General features: G+C 44.6%; 1 protein-coding gene across 1 annotated transcript in view; it reads left to right on the plus strand.

Annotated features, from left to right (window-relative positions):
- LOC125111183 (ATP-binding cassette sub-family A member 13-like) overlaps window positions 1-18079 on the plus strand; it is a 281764-nt gene that overhangs the window by 202104 nt on the left and 61581 nt on the right. The window contains 3 exon segments of the mRNA XM_047753036.1: window positions 1136-1389; window positions 6512-6704; window positions 9172-9281. Of these exon segments, the coding sequence (XP_047608992.1) occupies window positions 1136-1389; window positions 6512-6704; window positions 9172-9281 (557 nt within the window).

Consider the following 18079-nt stretch of genomic DNA (forward strand, 5'->3'; position numbering starts at 1 on the left):
TCCCAGAGGCCCCGCCTCTTAATTCCCTCTCATGGGGGTTAGGTCTTCGACACAGGGATTTGGGTGGGAGCTTTAATTTGGTTTCCCTCTATTTCTCTGCACAGCATTTATAGATCATCTGCCACATCCCCACGTGGGTCTACAAAGTTCCACCCCTTGTCCTTCGTGGGTGAAAAATACATCTATCTATGCCAGCGGCCCCCAGAGTCTTACCTTGTGCTAGCTGAGGTCTCGTCAGAGTAGCCTTTCAATCAGATCTGGGAGACCCGGAGGTACAATTCATCCTGAGACGAATTCCTCTCCCTTGTGAACCTGTGAAACCAGACGAGTTATGCACCTTCTAAACTAGAGCAGCGGGATGGGCAGAGGCTAGACATGTACATCCAGAAAGGAAAAGCTGGAAGAGAGAGAAGGAGGGCTCACAAGCAAGACCGAAACCCTTAGAGCTAAAGGCTCAAGAATAAGTGCCTTTCGGAGTTCCTGTCCTGGCTCAGTGGAAACAAACCTGGCTATCCATGAGGACACGGGTTAGATCCCTGACCTCGCTTAGCGGGTTAAGGCTCTGGCATCGCTATGAGCTGTGGTGTAGGTAGCATATGTGGCTTGGATCTGGCGTTGCTGTGGCTGTGATGTAGGCAGGCAGCTACAGCTTTGATGCAACCCTGAGCCTGGGAACGTCCATATGCCAAGGCTGCGGCCCTAAAAAAAAAATAAAAGAAAAGTATAGTGGTTGCCAAGAGCTATGGGGAGGGAGTGGGATGGACTGGGAATCTGGGGTTAATAGATGCAAACTCTTGCCTTTGGAATGGATGAGCAATGCGATCCTGCTGTGTAGCCCTGGGAACCATATCTAGTCACTTATGATGGAGCACGATGGAGGATAATGTGAGAAAAAGAATGTATGTATGTAGGTGTGACTGGGTCTCTCTGCTGTCCTGTAGGAAATTGACAAAACACAGTAAACCACCTGTAAAGGAAAAAATGAAAATCATTAAAAATAAAATAAAATAAAATTGGTGCCTTTGGTTCGATGGCTGCCTGAAAGCGCCATTGAATGGCTGGGCTGGGAGACCCACAGGGAGAAATGCACGTGACCAGGAGTCTACCTGGATTTCTCTTTCTTCCTCCGAAACAGCATTTACAGAACATCTATGACGCCCTCAAGTGGGTCTTCACAGTTTTCCCTCAGTTCTGTCTGGGTCAGGGGCTGGTCCTGCTCTGCTACAATCAGATCAAATACGACCTGACCCACAACTTCGGCGTCGATTCCTACGTGAGTCCCTTTGAGATGAACTTCCTGGGCTGGATCTTCGTGCAGTTGGCCGTGCAAGGCACGGTCCTCCTCCTCCTAAGGATGCTCCTGCACTGGGACCTTTGGCAGCGGTCCAGGTAAGTCCTGCAGGCTCGTCCTTGATGGCGCCCACGTCGGAACAAAGAGGGGGACGAAGAGCCCCCAGGGAGGGTGCGAGACAAGAAGTGTGTCTGATCTTCCTGATGGTTAGGACTCGATTATGTTGTTTGTTTTAATCAGTGAGTTGCTAACATCAGGGAGGAGAATAACAGGAGATGAGGCATCAACGGGTGAGGTAATCCATCCAATTATTTAATTGCCTTAGTAAATTTGCCCTTTAAAATCAGTTTTTCGGAGTTCCCGTTGTGGCGCAGTGGAAAAAAATCCGACTAGGATCCATGAGGTTGCAGGTTCAATCCCTGGCCTTGCTCAGTGGGTTAACGATCCGGCGTTGCCATGAGCTGTGGTGTAGGTTGCAGGCGCAGCTCGGATCCCGCATTGCTGTGGCTCTGGCGTAGGCTGGCAGGTACAGCTCCTATTGGACCCCTAGCCTGGGAACCTCCATCTGCCGAGGGTGCAGCCCTGAGAAGACAAAGGATAAAAACAAAACAAAACAGTTTTTCTCTGACTTGGATTGTAGCACCTACAGTGAGTTTGCTTGATACCATAACACAATTCACCTCTGTGGGGAAATCGCATCAACTCCTAAATGCTGGAATGTATGGAAATCCAGGACCCCGGACCGCTTGTCCTTTGCCAGATCCTGCTGTTATTAATGCTCATAATATTACTTAATTATTTATCTACTACCATTTAATAGTAATGCTAATAATTTTCTTCTCTTTGTTAGGGGAGGCTGAAAAGCCCAAGGCATGCGTGTGTGTGTGTGTGTGTGTGTATATATATATATGGCGGGGGCTCTCTACGCACATGGGGTCCGCCCACACACATCCCTACCCGCAGGTGCCTGTAGTCTACAGAGGATCTGCTAGAGTGTCCAGACTCTTGCCAGGTAACACATTTAAATGTTAAGGAAGGAACATGCCTCCTTGTGTAGCGCCTGCAAGGGCAGGTCTCTCCCTCCGTAATCCTCATGGCCTGAATCTTTGCGAGAAAGCGATCCTTTATGGAGAAGTGACTAGTGAGCACTGTATCCCTGGAGCACCTATTAAAGGCTGTAGACGCACGGTTCGCATTTTGTGGGGATTTCCTTATGGGATCGCCCTCTTTCAGGCATTTCGTTGGCGTACTTCCGGTGTGACGCGTTTTGGTCTGCGGGAGCAGAGAGCCATTCTGACCACACATCACAAAGCTCTCTTGAAGTGGCTGCAACACTCTAGAATCTGTAGATCTCCAACACGGACTGGGTTTGGAATAGAATTCTGTGTGCCTTTTAAACATAACTGGTTCTGTGATTTGCCTTCAGAAATCTATTTTAAAATCTATAGTAAAGAATCCCCTTCGGCAGGTTCCAGGATGTTCCATGCTCCTTTAGCATCAAAAGATTTTTCTGCAGATACTTCCAGTGTTACCTTTACTTTGTCAAGTGAAACCATCTTTTACAATAATGTCTTTCTTTTCCACATTGAATGCTCTTTATTTGTTGGCCTTTGTCAATGAGAAGGTTAGAGAGTCTGGAAATTTAATCTCATTTAGACACTAGTTGCTTATCACTCCCTTATGGATGGTTGTCATAGTAACTGTCTGACCAAATTAATTTGTTTTTAAAATCCTGAGGAGTGTCCTACCGCGGTCATTAATGGTTGCCTGAAGGATGAGTCCAGGTTCTCAGCCAGGTCCCTCAAGCCTGGCGCTTCCAGCCGCGACCCGCTCTGTCGTCCCTCCTCCACCCCCATGCGTGACAGTTGCTTCCGATCACCTGCTTGTTTGGGCCCTTTGCCAGGCCTGACTTCCCCCCTCCCAGGACCCTCCTCGTGCTCCCTCCTGCCTCCAAGGATTGGCTGTTTTGTTTTGTTTTGTTTCAGGGCTGCACCTGTAGCATACGAAAGTTCCCAGGCTAGGGGTCCAATTGGAGCTACAGCTGCCGGCCTACACCACAGCCACAGCAATGCAGGATCCAAGCCTCATCTGCGACCTACACCACAGCTCATGGCAATGCCGGATCCCCGACCCAGTGAGCAAGGCCAGGGATGGAACCCGCGTCCTCATGGATGCCATGTCAGGTCCTTAACCTGCTGGGCGACAAAGGGAACTCCCACCCAGGGCCGGCTGGACGCCAACCCAGTGTTTCCGTGACAGCCGTCTTTCTCCGTCAGTGCTGTGCTCTAGTCTTTGTCTTGACGCTCCTAGGCTTGACTCCCAGTCCCTTCCTGCGGGACCTCTTCTTCACTGTCCCAGGCCTGTTCTGGGGAGACTGGGACGGCCCCGCCCTCTGCATCTGGGGCAGCTCCTGCCTCCCCCTCCTAAGCTCTGTGTCCACCACCCGCTCCTTCTCCGCTGCCCTTCCCGACCTCGCCCGTGCTCCCGTCCTGCAGTCCTGCTGCCGGCCTGGATTGTTTGTTCCGAATCCAGATCTCCATTAGAACCTGAGCTCCGGCCACACACCTGTCACGCTGGGTGGTGGTGGTGGGGGGTTCTTTTTTGTCTCTCTCTGGTCTGGCGCTGAACTCTGCTCTCTGTACCCCAGGCTGGATGGGCGCAAACAGGCCCCTGGCCCAGGGCAGCCCCTTCTGATATGAGGTGTCCCGGATCTCTGGGAAGCGCTGCTGTGCCCAGTGCCCATCACGCATCTTCCTTTGTAGCCCAAATGCCATTTTTTAGTGATTGTCAGTTGGAAGAGGCTCCATGGCACATTTCTGAGCACAGGCGGACACACTGTTACGTTGGCTTGTTTCAAGGAGGCCAGAAGAAGGGAGCTCTTCCCTTATCCTCCTCCTGTTACTGAAAGTCGGGTCCAGCTGCTCCCCGTTCTAAAGGCAACCAAGAGGCAGGGTTGGTGGAAAGGGACATTTGGTTTATTTTAGAGGCCGTCAGCTGAGCGGGGGTGGCAGCCTCTGGTCCAAAGGCCGACTCCCTCTGACCATCAATGGGCAAGAGCTTTTCTAGGCTGGGGGTGGGGGGCAGGAGGTATTTTACAGCAATCACAGCCGCCCCCAAAATTGGCTCAACCACTGCTACTAGTGCTTATATTTCAGTTACAAAAAAAGAAGGAACCTTTGGAAACTGCTTTTTCGTTTGCTTGTCAGGGCGCTGCACCAGGGAGGGAGGGCCGTGCTTGCTTGAGGCCCCGGGAGGGATGGCGAAGGACGGCCTGGGCCTGGGGCCCGGGAGCATGTGGGGGGCCGGGGGGGGGGGGGCGGGGGGGATCCCTCCACCATTTCCTAGTAGAGCAAGAAAAGACCTCTAGAAGGCAGGCCAGGCTGAAGGGTCAAAGGATGCGCCCATACCTGGTGAAGGGGAGCTAACAGTCAAGACGGAAGGTGCGAAATGCCATGCATCTTCACCAGTTGAACACACCCGTGCCATCTTTGCCCAGGCCGAGGACTGTCAGCGTCTCCCAAGCTTCCTCAAAACCCCTGTCTTGTCAATAACCACTCTACGGATAACTGCTTTTCTTATTTTTATTCCCGTTGATTCATATCTCATCTTTTGAATGTTATATAAATTATATAATGTGTATTCCTGAGTATCTAGCTCTATTTTCTCATCGCCTGTGTTGGGTGTTGAGAAAAGCATATATTTTGTCTGGGGGTGATTTCAAAGATCATTAAAAAAATCAGAAAAAAATCACAAAAAAATGTTATGGGAAAAATTGGATAAGGAGCTGAGGGCACTGGGCTCTGGCAGCACGTGTTTTCTTTTAAATACCCTTTTACTTATTTATTTTTAATTTTTTATTCAAGTAGACTGATTTACAATGTTCCTTCAATTTCTGCTGTGCAGCAGAGTGAGCCAGTCATGCCTACATATACGTCCTTTTGTCCCCCTGCCGTCTTCCATCATGTCCTAACCCCAGAGATTGGACGTAGTTCCCTTTCATGTTAAAATAGTCGAAGGCTCGCAGGAAATAGCAGAATTAGTACAGAGAGTTCCCACGCACCCTTCACCCAGCTTCTCCCAGTGATACTAGGGTAATATAAGAATACCAGACATCACAATATCACACTGATAAAACCAGGAAATGGATGTGGGCACAGCAACACGATCTTAGTGGTCTGAACTCATCTTTTATTAAAGTATCGGCATATTACAGTTTGCAGAAATGGAGATTTACTTGGAAGCTAAAATGCCCCAGAAAGAAAATCGTAAGGGAGGTTGGAAAGTGAGCTTGTTCAGATGTGGAGGAAGTTCCATTGGAGCTGCAAGTTTTGTGTTCCCCCAACTGGAGTTTGTTCAGCACATTGCCAGGCCCTGTGCAGAGCGCTCACTGCACCTGTGTTTATCCAGTCAGCACAGGCTGTGCAGCTGTAGCATCTGGGGCCTTTCGTGTGACATCTGCTTTATTAAAGGACCTGTGTGGCGTTTCCTGGTGGCACAGCATGTTCAGGATCCGGCGCTGTCACTGGCTTGGGTTGCTGCTGTGGTGCGGGTTCCATCCCTGGCCTGGGAACTTCCACATGCCCTGGGTGTCATCAATTTTTTTTTTGTCTTTTTGCTATTTCTTAGGTTGCTCCCGCGGCATATGGAGATTCCCAGGCTAGGGGTCTAATCGGAGCCGTAGCCACCGGCCTACGCCAGAGCCACAGCAACGCGGGATCCGAGCTGCATCTGCAACCTACACCACAGCTCATGGCAACGCCGGATCCTTAACCCACTGAGAAAGGGCAGGGACCAAACCCGCAACCTCATGGTTCCTAGTCGGATTCGTTAACCACTGCGCCACGACGGGAACTCCCAAATTTTTTTAAAACATAAAAAATACATAAATGACCTGTTTGCTGAAAGCACTTAGAGAAGTCCATTTCTTACACGTCTGTGATCAGTGATTTGTCTGTCAAGCACAAAAGTCTGGCGTGATTATTGTTCATACAATTGAAAAGTCGTAGCTTGGTGTCCACTCATGTCCCTGTCTTTTAGGTTCATGCACATTTCCTTCTCATTAAGGGACAGATAATGACCCCTGACGGTCATCAGCCATCGGGGCCGGAGCCGATACTGCAGACTGGAGAGCGTGTCTTCTGGACGACCTCTGACCTTTCTCTTTGCCAGAGGTCCGCGTCCATTTCCCAGGTGTGAATTAATTCTGACTTGTCCTCCCAGGGGCCACTCTGCCATTCAGGGCACAGTCACATCCTCTCAGGACATAGACGTTGAAAAAGAGCAAATGAGGGTGTTGAAAGGCAGAACCTCTGGAGACATCCTGGTGATATGCAACCTCAGTAAAAGTTACACAAGTTTCTTCAGGAGAACCACGGCTGTGCAAGACATTAGCTTGGGCATACGGAGGGGAGAGGTAAGAAGGCTTCTGTTTGGACCCTCTTCTGTCCCAAACCCGTGTCACTCTCTAACTGTGGGTCAGCCTGGGTTATTCTCAGAATCTCTGATATCAGAACTAAAAGCAGCCTTCACATTTCAGGAGTTTCTGCAGCATCTGGGTGGAGAGTCTGTACCCAGTGAAAACGGAGCTGATTCTTTGATGGGGTTGATTCTGCTTTGTAATTGTTTAAATTTAAGGGATTGAGGAGTTTTAATTATTGCTTGGGCTGTGGGATGACTTTCTATGGAGTGTAAAAATTGTGTAAATCCGATTAATTAAGGAAGCCACTTCTAACTCTTGCTTGGACTTCAGTACTCTGAGTGGCCAGTTAAACCCACCTGGAAAGATGCGATTCTGGAAAGGTGATAACACTCCCACACTGCAGCAATGCTCAGAACTGTTTCTTCGTGAATATGGCATTCATTCTAGTAGAAATGCTTAATCCAAACTGACAGAAGCCATAGAAATGGTTCCCGATTTGTGCTTAAGGCGCAAAGGGACATCAGTTCTGGAAATGATTACCTTTGATTCACTCTTGAAAATAAAAACAAGCACCTTGCATTCATAGTGTTCCAACCTTCTGAGAACCTCAAAGTAAGTCATGTCATTATCTGACTGGCATCCGCCCTCTGTGCCACTGTGAGGGCGCTGAGTGTTCTGAAGTGAGGGGAAGCCCGGAGGTGGGTCTGAGTCCGCCCAGGAAAGCCCTCACCACCTGCTCTGAGGTGTGTGAGCAAATGCGACAAGACAGTGAAGAAGGTTTTGTTGCTGTTTTTTGTCTGCAGGCAAACTTCACCATCTTATGGAACTTATTTTTTATCCTTTTTTTAAAAAAAAAAAAAAACTTCAATATTGCCATTACCTCTCCATGGTTTTATTTTTTGTTGCTTTATTATTTATTTACTTTTTAGTTTAGTTTTTATTTTATATTGGAGTATAGTAGTTTTAAACTACAGGATAAGGGAAAAACTTGGAAAACATCCGATGCTCCGTGTATCTGAAATGAACCAAGATGCATGTAGGTTTGAGTTCTATTCAGTAGGTTTTTAATGACCGTCTGAGTTTAATGACGCGTATGTGAAGTCCTATGCAGGAGCCTGTGAAGGGGACAGGGATGGCTAAGATACCTCCCCTACCCTAGGAATTAGTGATCAGCTAGGATGAAAGACTGCACACACGTACGGTGTTACGTGCAGCCTGAGACAGGGCGAGGTTAAAAGACCTACAGGCGAATTGCCTTGGAGCTGTAAGCTGAGCAGGAGGAGCGGAAGGGAGGAGCTGGGGAAGGCAGGGAACACGGAGAGCCTTATCCAAAAGGAGAGTTCAGATGAACCTAAGCCTAAGCCTTGAAGGATGCATAGAGTGTGGGCAGGCTGATGCTGCTGTGCCTTCGGACAGCTGCTCAGGTGTGGTCAGTCCGACACGAGTGACATGGAGCAGGAAAGGACTGGGACAGGATGGGCCCGTGTATCAGGGGCTGTGATCCAGCCAGAGTGGGAAGACCATGGATGTTGAGAAGCAGGTGGCACCCAGGGGTACAAAATAGGGTTTTGTGATAATCAGGTGGAGTGTGATTTTGTAGAACAGGAAACCCAGAGCCATCGCTTTTCCAGGGTTCAAGGAACCAGGAAGCCAGCTTAAGTCGGTAGGCCGCAATGGCTAACCATCAGGAAACAGGTCCTGGAAGCAGATGGACAAGAACGAGTCTCAGCTGCCACCACTGGATCTCAGCTTAGACTATTCCGAGGGTCAGGATAGATGCTGTGGCTGCAAAAGCAAGCAAGGCCATTTTCCATGTGGAATATAAGACAGACTGAACCAGGGAAAGTCGGCCCGCTGCTAAGCGTGAGAATATGGACTGAGAAGTCGTCTTCTTCATTAGTGTCAGGATTGGGGAGGGTTCAAGTTACTGGGGAGAGACAAGGAGTGAGGCGGGGGAGGGGGGAGAGATAAATACAGACAGACAGACAGGGAGAGGAAGAAGGAGCAAAAGGAGGGGGAGGGGAGAGGAGAAGAGAGAAACAGAAGTGGAAGAAGGAAAGAGAGAGAGGGGGAGAGAAGAAGACAGAGGATGCTAATGCTGATGGTGGCAGGACTTCTCAAAAACGCTTTTGCCAAAGGGACACAGTTAGGAACTTGTTGGACGGCCGCAGACAGGACAGGAAGGCTCGGCAGGATTTGGCATTTACTTCTCATCATCTTGAGTTTTCCCGGACATGAATCTGCTTCCTTGTCTGGGAACTGATGCTGATCCTGTTACGCTACTCAAAGGCCATGGTGATTTCAAAAGTACCGAGGGATCCCTCGAGTGCTTTACACACATTTTATGATTGTGAAAGTCTACAGATAACACAGACCGAAGAATCAACGCAGAGGCGGCTGAAAGCGAGCGCTCTTTCGAGGTCATGTTGATGTTGTGCTTTGACTTGTTTTCTCTGCTCAGTGCTTTGGGCTCCTAGGGGTGAACGGCGCTGGAAAGACCACCACTTTCCGAATGCTGAACGGGGACCTCCGGCCGACCTCAGGACACGCAGTCGTCAGGACTCCGATGGGGTAAAGCCCAGGTTTCATTATTTTTGCTGCCTCTCGAGATAACCCTCAAGCCCAGAGAACTCGCAGCCTCCCCTCACCCCTGTGGACTAGACAAAGGGCGGGGATGTCATTTTCCCTCCACATTTACCTTCCAGTTTTCACTCTTCAGAAGGGGAAAGAGCCTCCAAATGCGAATGACATGAGCTTAACGTGTCTGGCTAAAGGGTGGAGGAGATGCTGGCAAACAGCAGCCCAGGGCTGACCCCTTTCGGGGGGAGCGCAGTGAGCACGAGTGGCCAGGGGCTGGTTCTTCCTGCTTGGCCATTGAGTGGAGCTTCAAAAGCCTTTGCCAAAGTGAGGGTGGCCAGAAGTGGCCGGATTGGTGTCACTTGTTCTGCCACCCAGAGCTCGTCTCTCAGGCAGCACGGCCATTTCCCAGCTCCTTCTGCAAAGCCATGAGGGTCCCTCCGAGTCCTGTAGTTGCCCCCTCACCCACTCTGTACCCACTGGTGTTGTTTTCCGTGCTGGGTCATGACATCCTGGCATATATCCTCTTTGCATTTTCCTACCATAGGGAATTCACTGTAATTCGGTGACAGATTTCAGAAGTCTGTTGTTGACCTGACAAAAAGAAAGCTGCATGCCTTGTAGCTTTTTATGTAATGACCTTCAGAAAGGTCATTACATGAATGCCGCCAAGGTCTCAGTATTGCACTTGATTTCATAGTCTGTCTCCTGGGCATCGACGAGTTATTCCTAAGTAGACTTGGGGATAATGTGCTTGAGATGTTTGTACACAGTTTTGAATACAGTAGTTGAAACATGTTCAAAAATATCAGAATCATCCATTAATTAGCTAATTCTTGGCCCTGACAAATAGTCGTTGTTTATCTATGATGTGCCATGCACCAAGAAGACAAAAACGTTTCCTTTAATCCTAAAATCCTGTGTTAACATTTGTATGTCTCCTACTGGTTTCATAGACATCTACGTGGATATATCTAATTTAATCTCTTCTCTGCCTCTGTGCATGTGAGGTGTAAGGTGATCGAAGGATGTTTGTGTGGAGAGATGTATATTTTAAAATCAGGCGAGATTATGAGGTTCGTTTTGTGTGCTTCATTTATACTTGCTCCTGAACATGTCATCATCCTTTTCAACAATAGTTACTAAAATATTTCATTTTTCACAAGCTTGGTGGGCATATGCAATTCCACTCTTAGATTAATTTGCATTTCCTTAATTACTCATGAATTTGACCGAGGGCTTTCTCCACATTTCTGTGTTGCCTAGGACTTATTTCTGCCAGTTTTCCTCTCAAGTCCATTGTCCCTTTTGATGTAAGGTTGTCTTTTTTTTTATTATGTAAGGGTTTCTAGTATATTCAACTGACAGCTACTCCTTTGCACACGTTACCTGTTTTAATTATTATCTTTCAGTGGTATTTTAACATTGTTTTAAAAGTTTGTGTGTGATTCAACTAGGGATTCTCATACTAAGTAAAGTCAACCACAAAGAGAAAGACACATACCATATCATATCACTTATACGTGAAATCTAAAATATGGCACAAGTGAGGCTGTCTACAAAACCGAAACAGACCACAGGCATGGAGAGCAGACTGGAGGTTCCTGGAGGGAAGGGAAGGAAGTGGGATGGGCTGGGAGTGTGGGCTTGGTAGACGCAAGCTGTGACATTTAGAGTGGAGAAGCAATGAGGTCCTGCTGTACAGCACAGGGAACTCTGTCCAGTCTCTTGGGGTAGAACATGATGGAGGAGGGTAGGAGAAAAAGAATATGTGTACATATGTGTGACGGGGTCACTAGGCTGCACAGGAGAAACTGACATAACACTATAAATCAACTAGACTCCAATAAAAAAAAGTTTGCCTATGTAGCAATTCTCAGTTTTGATATCGGTTTATTCTTTTTCTCTGTTGTGTTTTCTTGCTTTTTGAACCTTAGAAAATTCTCTCTCCAAGGTAATAATTCTCATTCCTGTTCAGAGACTTCTTTTCTGCACTCATAACATATGCAGTTGATATCTGACCGGACGGTGTAGGGATAGAACCTGATGTTTTCCTGTCCCGAGTTCCAGTTTGCTTAGTGCCATTTTCGCAGCCCAGTGTTTTTTATGCGTCACTGGGAAACCTGGAGGCCCTCTGTTGTGCACGGGAGTTCTCAGCCAGGCTGGGACTTGGCAGTACTTTCTCTTGCTTCAAGATGTGCATCCTGGGGGGCGGGGGGTGGGGGGGGGGGCGGGGGTTCACTCTACCTGTCTGTCTTGCTAGTTTTTCATTTCCAGAATGGTCTGGATGACTTTGGGACTTTTATGAGGTATCATTTGTAGAATCGTCTTGCCACCCTGGATAAAAATGTCACAATAGTTGAATTTTGATTGGAAACGAATCAAATTTTATTTTATAATGTGAAAACATTTCCATCTCTATGATATTTTGTTGGCCTTATCCTTAACTCTGGCAAAGAGCCGTTTATTCAGTTCATTTAAAAAAAAAATCATTTAATGATGCTGCGATTTTCTTTATAGAATCCTTGCATGTCTATTTTTAGATTTACTCATCCCGATGAATTTGTCTTCATCAGAAGGTAATTCTTCTCATAAATGTTCGTTTATTTATTTATTTTCCTTTTAAGGGCTGCACCTGTGGCATGTGGAAGTTCCCAGGCTAGGGGTCATATAGGAGCTGCAGCTGTGGGCTGTACCACAGCCACAGCAACACCAGATCTGAGCCTCATATGTGTCCTGTGCCATAGCTTTCGGCAACACCAGATCCTTAACCCACTGAGTGAGGCCAGGAATTGAACCCCCATCGTTATGGATACTAGTGGATTCTTAACCCCCTGGGCCACAATGGGAACTCCCTCCTAATTGTTTGTTTTGGGGGGCTTGCTTCTCGTTGGATTTTTTTTATGGCTTGAGATTTTGCTGGCATACCTTTTGAGCGAGTCTGTGTGATTTTACCCTCCTCTCTTTTTCGATCTGTCATCTTATGTGTATCAGTTTGTCACTCCTTCTGCTGTTTATTCCCTAAATCTCTTGTCTGCAGCCAGGTCCTATATTGACAGCTTTGGGTTCCCATCCTGCAGCCATAAGGGGACAGCCCACGTATGGTCACTGTGTAGCCTGGTGCTGGTTTCGCTCTGTGACCCAGCCTGAAAGATGATGAGCAGTTCCAAGTAGCCTGAGCTCCAGGTGGCTCCTCTCAGCAAAGCTGGGGCTTTGCCTTGGACTCAGCCTCACACACGGAGCCTGGTTCTGGTCGCTCTCCATCCTTATATGTGTGCATTTAGTACCCATTACCTTGCAGGAGCCTGACTCTTAGCTGCTGTGTGTAATTCATGACCAGAACTCAGAGCTTTAGATCCCGATTCCTGCATTCTCTTGTTTCTGATGCATAGAGATATTTATTTTTGAGTGTGCTTCTCTATTCTAGACACTAGTTACACAGCAATGAGGGGAGCCAATAAAAATCTAGTAGTCACTTTGGGATGTAGAGGAAAAATATGAAGCTTTGTATACACAATTCTCACTGGAATTTTAATTGGCTTTAGGCTGCCTTTATAGATTAATTTGAAAAGAACCGATGTGTGAACTCTGCTTTCCCCCATACTTTGTATATTTTTCACTCATTGAAATGTGAAAAGTGTTTGGATCCATCTAGAAAACCATGCTCTTCCCAGTAGTTCATGAAATATTGATCTCCTTTCCCCTGCGGTAATACCTTTGAATCAGTTTCCTTTTTTACTTTTCCTAAAGCTATCAAAACAATGTTAAACGATAGCACATCTTCTTACTTCATGATAGGATTTCTTTTAATTTTTCATTTTTTTCTTCCAGTTTCTTTAGGATATAATTGACATATAGCGTAAGTGTAACAACAGCACAGTGATTTGACTTGCAGCATGGAATGATTCGCACAGGTTTAGTGAGCATCCATCAGCTTTTATAGACACACCATAAAAGAAAAAACAAGTGTATTTTCCTTGTGTGCGGAACTCTGGGATGTTTCCTCATCCCAGCGTTCGTAGGGAACACACAGCAGGTGTGTTTACCACGCTGCACATTACATCCCAGTGCTGGGTTATCTTATAACTGGACCTCTTTTCTCCTCCTCCCCTTGCTACCCATCCTCCACCCCTGGAACCTACAAATCTCGTCTCTTTTTCTATGAATTTGTTTTCTCCCTTTGTTTGAGGTATACGTGACCTACAACACTGCGTTAGGTCCTTACAGCCTGATCACAATAAGCTAGTTACTAGGTGTCGATGTACAGAGATGCTACATTCCATTTGTATTACATTATATTTCTCACACTTTGCATTTCATCTCTGTGATACATTTATGTGATAAGAGAAAGACTTTAGATTATTGATCTGTTCTTATCTTTCTGCAGTACATTTTTATTTTGTCATAGACTTAAATACTTTCCTATTTGTTCAATTTTATATAACCTTTTAAACTTATGACTCATAATGAAAATTTGTTTTGAAAAAAATTCTCATTTTGAACCCTTGCTATTAAATTATTCCAATTTTTAATTTTTGTTGTAATTTTTACTATTTACATTTTCTTATAACCCTATTTACTTAATTTAAAATTTTAACAATTTACATGGAGTTATAATTATTATCTTAATATTTGTATTTTCCCTCTCTCTGTACCTATATGCTTATGACTTTTTTCTATGAAATGGTCTTTGTACTTTCCAGACTTTGACTGTTTCACTTGAACAAGAATGAAAGATTGAATCTATTTAGCAAGTCAAATGTTTTTTAAGGTTCTAAATTTATAAAATGTTATCTTTATTAACCTCTCTACTGTACTTTACCTGACTAGTCTTGCTGTTTTATTTCTAAATTTTTATTTGAATGATTTTTAAATATTTTTAAAATAAATTATTAAGCCACTAGGTCTATAAATATGCTTCTTCGTGCAGCTTTACCTTGACCCTAAAAAATTAATAAGTGGTATTATTGCTTTCATTATTCTGTAAATAACATATATAATTTTGATTTCTTCTTTCCAAAATTTACATAGAAGGGTGCTTCTACTTACTCAAAATCTTATGTTTCTTGGTTTAATGTATTTTTTAAGTTTCTTTTAAAAAATTTTTATTGATGTTTCCTTTAAAAACTTTTTGTAGGAAAGAACACCCTAATGAATTTGCACAATGTAAAAAACACTTTTACAGTCTATGTCTTGCTCAAGAAACAGCATAAGACTCTACCCCTTAAATCCCTATCAGTCACTTCTCCCTTTGAAAGATAATTCCTATCCTGAATTTTTTTTTAAATGTGTAGCTTAGTATATCATTATAAGGAAAATATTTATAACCAGGACTCGGGCCAGGACATGAAACTTCGGCAGCTAACTCAGAAGCCCATCTGTGTGACCTGTCCGAGCCACACCCTCTCCATCCAACAGATCCTGTGTGGCTTTATCTCCCAGGAGTGTCCCTGGACATTGCAGCTTAACCTTGTTCCTTTGCAAAATCTGAAATGACTTTTCAGATGCTCCATCTGTGGGTCCCTCTTCATTCCTTTCTTCCCTTCATCATCATCTGCCAGTCCTGGAACACTGGGCCTGCCGAGTGCTGCCCATGGACTTGCCGATTGCACAAGCGACGAGCTCTCATGTGAGGTTCTGTCCTGTTTCTTGCAAGTTGCAGCTGGACCCAGCGTTGTATTCAGGCTCAGGTTCTAGCCTTTGGCACAAGTAAGCAGGAGGTAGTGTTTTTGTTTTTTGTTCTTTTCCTCAAGAGGCATATGGTATCTGGTCTTCACTCATTTTCGATATTAGCACTTTTAATGCCTAATGCCTTGATGATGCATGGATCCACTGGAGATTGCAGAATGGTAATATTTTAACTCTTTTCGTTTTGTTTTCATTTACCAACTGGAATAATCTGATAAGGAGTTGCTTTCACTACATTTTATTTACTGTCCACGAGTATAGTTCATATAAAAAAGACAGATAAATGCTTGTTTTTTTTTCCTTTTCATTTACCTGGTTTTTAAGATAATCAATTGATTTTCAAATTACCCTCAGAGGTAGGAATTAGGATTTGTTTGCTGGTTTGTTTTAGGTTATAACATTCTCGTTTTATTCTGATAGATTTAGAATGTATCCCGAAGTTGACATTGTGCTTAGTTATTCCTTTCAGTTCTTTTTTTTTTCTTTTTTTTTAGGGTTGTACCTGCAGCATATGGAGGTTCCTGGGCTAGGGGTCAAATCAGAGCTGCAGCTGCCAGCCTACACCACAGCCACAGCAATGCCAGATCCAAACTGCCTCTGTGACCTACACAGCAGCTTGTGGCAATGCTGGATCCTTAGCCTACTGAGTGAGGCCAGGGACCGAACCCACATCCTCATGGATACTAGTGGGGTTCCTAACCAGCTGAGCCGCAGTGGGAACTCCATCTCTTTCCCTTCTTAAGAGCTCTGTTTTCCTGCCTCTCCCATCTCCCTTTAGTCTAGTTTTCTCATCCCTGTACAAGGAATGATTCAGCTCAGATGACTGGATGAAGATTCAGTGAGCACTCCTGGAAAAGCTGCCTCTTCCAGCAGCAGGCGTGCACCTCCTCAGGGTGGGACTGGTCCTTCTCTAGCTTCAGTGAGACGCCTGGAGAACTGAAAGCATAGCTCTCACGCCAAGTGTTGCATGTTTAATTGTTCCCCTATCTGCATTGGTTCTTAACTGTCATAATCATTGCTGACTACAGACAGAGAGTAAAATGGAACTTCGGTGAGTCTATGACTAGTGGCAGAAAGTCAATATTTGGAACTCATTGTATCCAAGGACAGAAAATTGAGAGAATTTGTCAAGAGAGTGTTTGAGGTTTGTGGTCGTGGAGATGTTGACCCTGTTTAACGCTCCAAAATTGAAACCATGTGGAATGACGCTCTCTCAAGTGTTATGTTGCTGATTTTTCTCTGCAGTCATACAAGAAGGAAGGTGGTTTTCCTGATTCTGTGGTGTTTCTTTCTCTTTTTTTCCTAACTTCTCTATTTGTAAGTACATATAGACGAGAGAATCAGAATTTCAAAAGAAACCAAACGTTTATTTTATTTCATCCCTGGAAAGCTGATTCTCTCAATAATCCTGTTCCATCTTTTGTCAAATAATTGGAAAATGATATTCACATAGCTGCTCTTGAAAGGAAGAATAAATTTACATCCTCTTAATGGTCTGTAAGACCTTTATATGGCTACATATCTGAGTAATTAGTTTAATTATAACAAAATCATACTTGCCTTCATTATATTTTTAACCTTAACATTATTTGTAATGTTAATTGCACATTGGTATCCAAGGGATTAAATGGGTAATTAGAACACAATGGGATTTTTTTTAACTACTTAGAGCGTTGGTATATACCTCTTTGCCTGTACAGTTTATCATTTACTGCTTGCTGTTTAATTGAAACACATCAATTTAGTCATTCATGCTATTCTGGTTTCTGCTGTCTCTCCTTTGAGGTTATAGTATCAGGAACAGTTGCCTTTTCTTATTTCCTTTTTTAATTTTTGTGATGCTTATCCTCCAACCTGAGATAAGCTATGTCCCGATTACCATAATTTGGTTCGGAGGGTCACAAGCACCTTATATAATGACAGTGGTCAGAAGTTAGGAGACCACGGGCCAAAGCCCCGTGCTCTTGGTAAAATGCTTACCAGCTCTGTGTCAGGGCCTTGGAATTTTCTATTCCATGCAATAATGTACCTACCAACCTTGGGAAGAGGCTCTTACCTTCATTCAGTGGATACGGGCCCTGAGATTCAGAGGACTGAGTGGCGAGCAGAAGGCAGGCTTCTGGGAAGGGGCAGAGGGTTTGAGTCCATGTTGACAACGTGTAAATAACTGAGAGATGGAATTTAGGCCTGTGAGTGTGAAAGTGGACCAACGGGAGGACTAAGGAGCCCAAACGGACCTGGTCCCTCCTGGAAATGAGCTCATTTGGGAGATGCCTCAGGGGGGTGTAAAGCAGCTTTGGAACAAGGCCCTGGGGGGCAGGGGTTGAACGCCTTTGTAAATGTAATATTCCATGAGCCTTGTGGAGGCAGACCCAGTTTCGGTGGGTCCTGCCAATTTATTATTATCCACAAAGTAATATTTACGTGGTGAAAAAAATAACCAAAAAACTGTTTACATTTTTCCTTTCATTTTCACCTCTCTTATCTTTTCGTGTTCCTAAGACCAATTTCCTTTTCCATATGCTAATCGGTAGGATTCTCATTTTGATCCCAATGATAACTTCTGACCCTCAAAATAATAGTTACATAGTAAATATATATTTCTATATTTACAAAATGTTTATGTAAATATTCATTTCAGAAAGAGCTAATATATACCAGGATTTCTATCTTTCTCAGACACATATACGCTTAAGTTATAGTACTTGTCTGAATATTTATATACTGGTCATGAATTTTTTCTTTATTTGGTAAAACCCAGACATTTTTGCTTATACTTAAGCAAGTGAACAGGCCGCCCACAAAAACAGTTAGAAAACTTGAAGTTTTACTTTCTACTTTAAAAAAAGTATAGGTCTTTGATTCATCTGTATAAATAATTTCTCTGGAAACAGTAATTAACTTTTAAGCTCCCATTCTAAAACTTCACAACTTCAAGTATTCCATGTTACAATAACTTGGGAAAACATTGCAAATTTTCCTGAGATCAATATTTAATATGTCTTGTACAAAATTAGAAATAATGCAAAAGTAAATATAGACCTTCGTTATTCAATGGGGCATTATTTCTGAACATTAATGTAAACTTCTTAATACAAAATATG

The sequence above is a fragment of the Phacochoerus africanus genome, chromosome 11 (genome assembly GCF_016906955.1).
Source record: "Phacochoerus africanus isolate WHEZ1 chromosome 11, ROS_Pafr_v1, whole genome shotgun sequence".
Classification (NCBI taxonomy): Eukaryota; Metazoa; Chordata; class Mammalia; order Artiodactyla; family Suidae; genus Phacochoerus; species Phacochoerus africanus.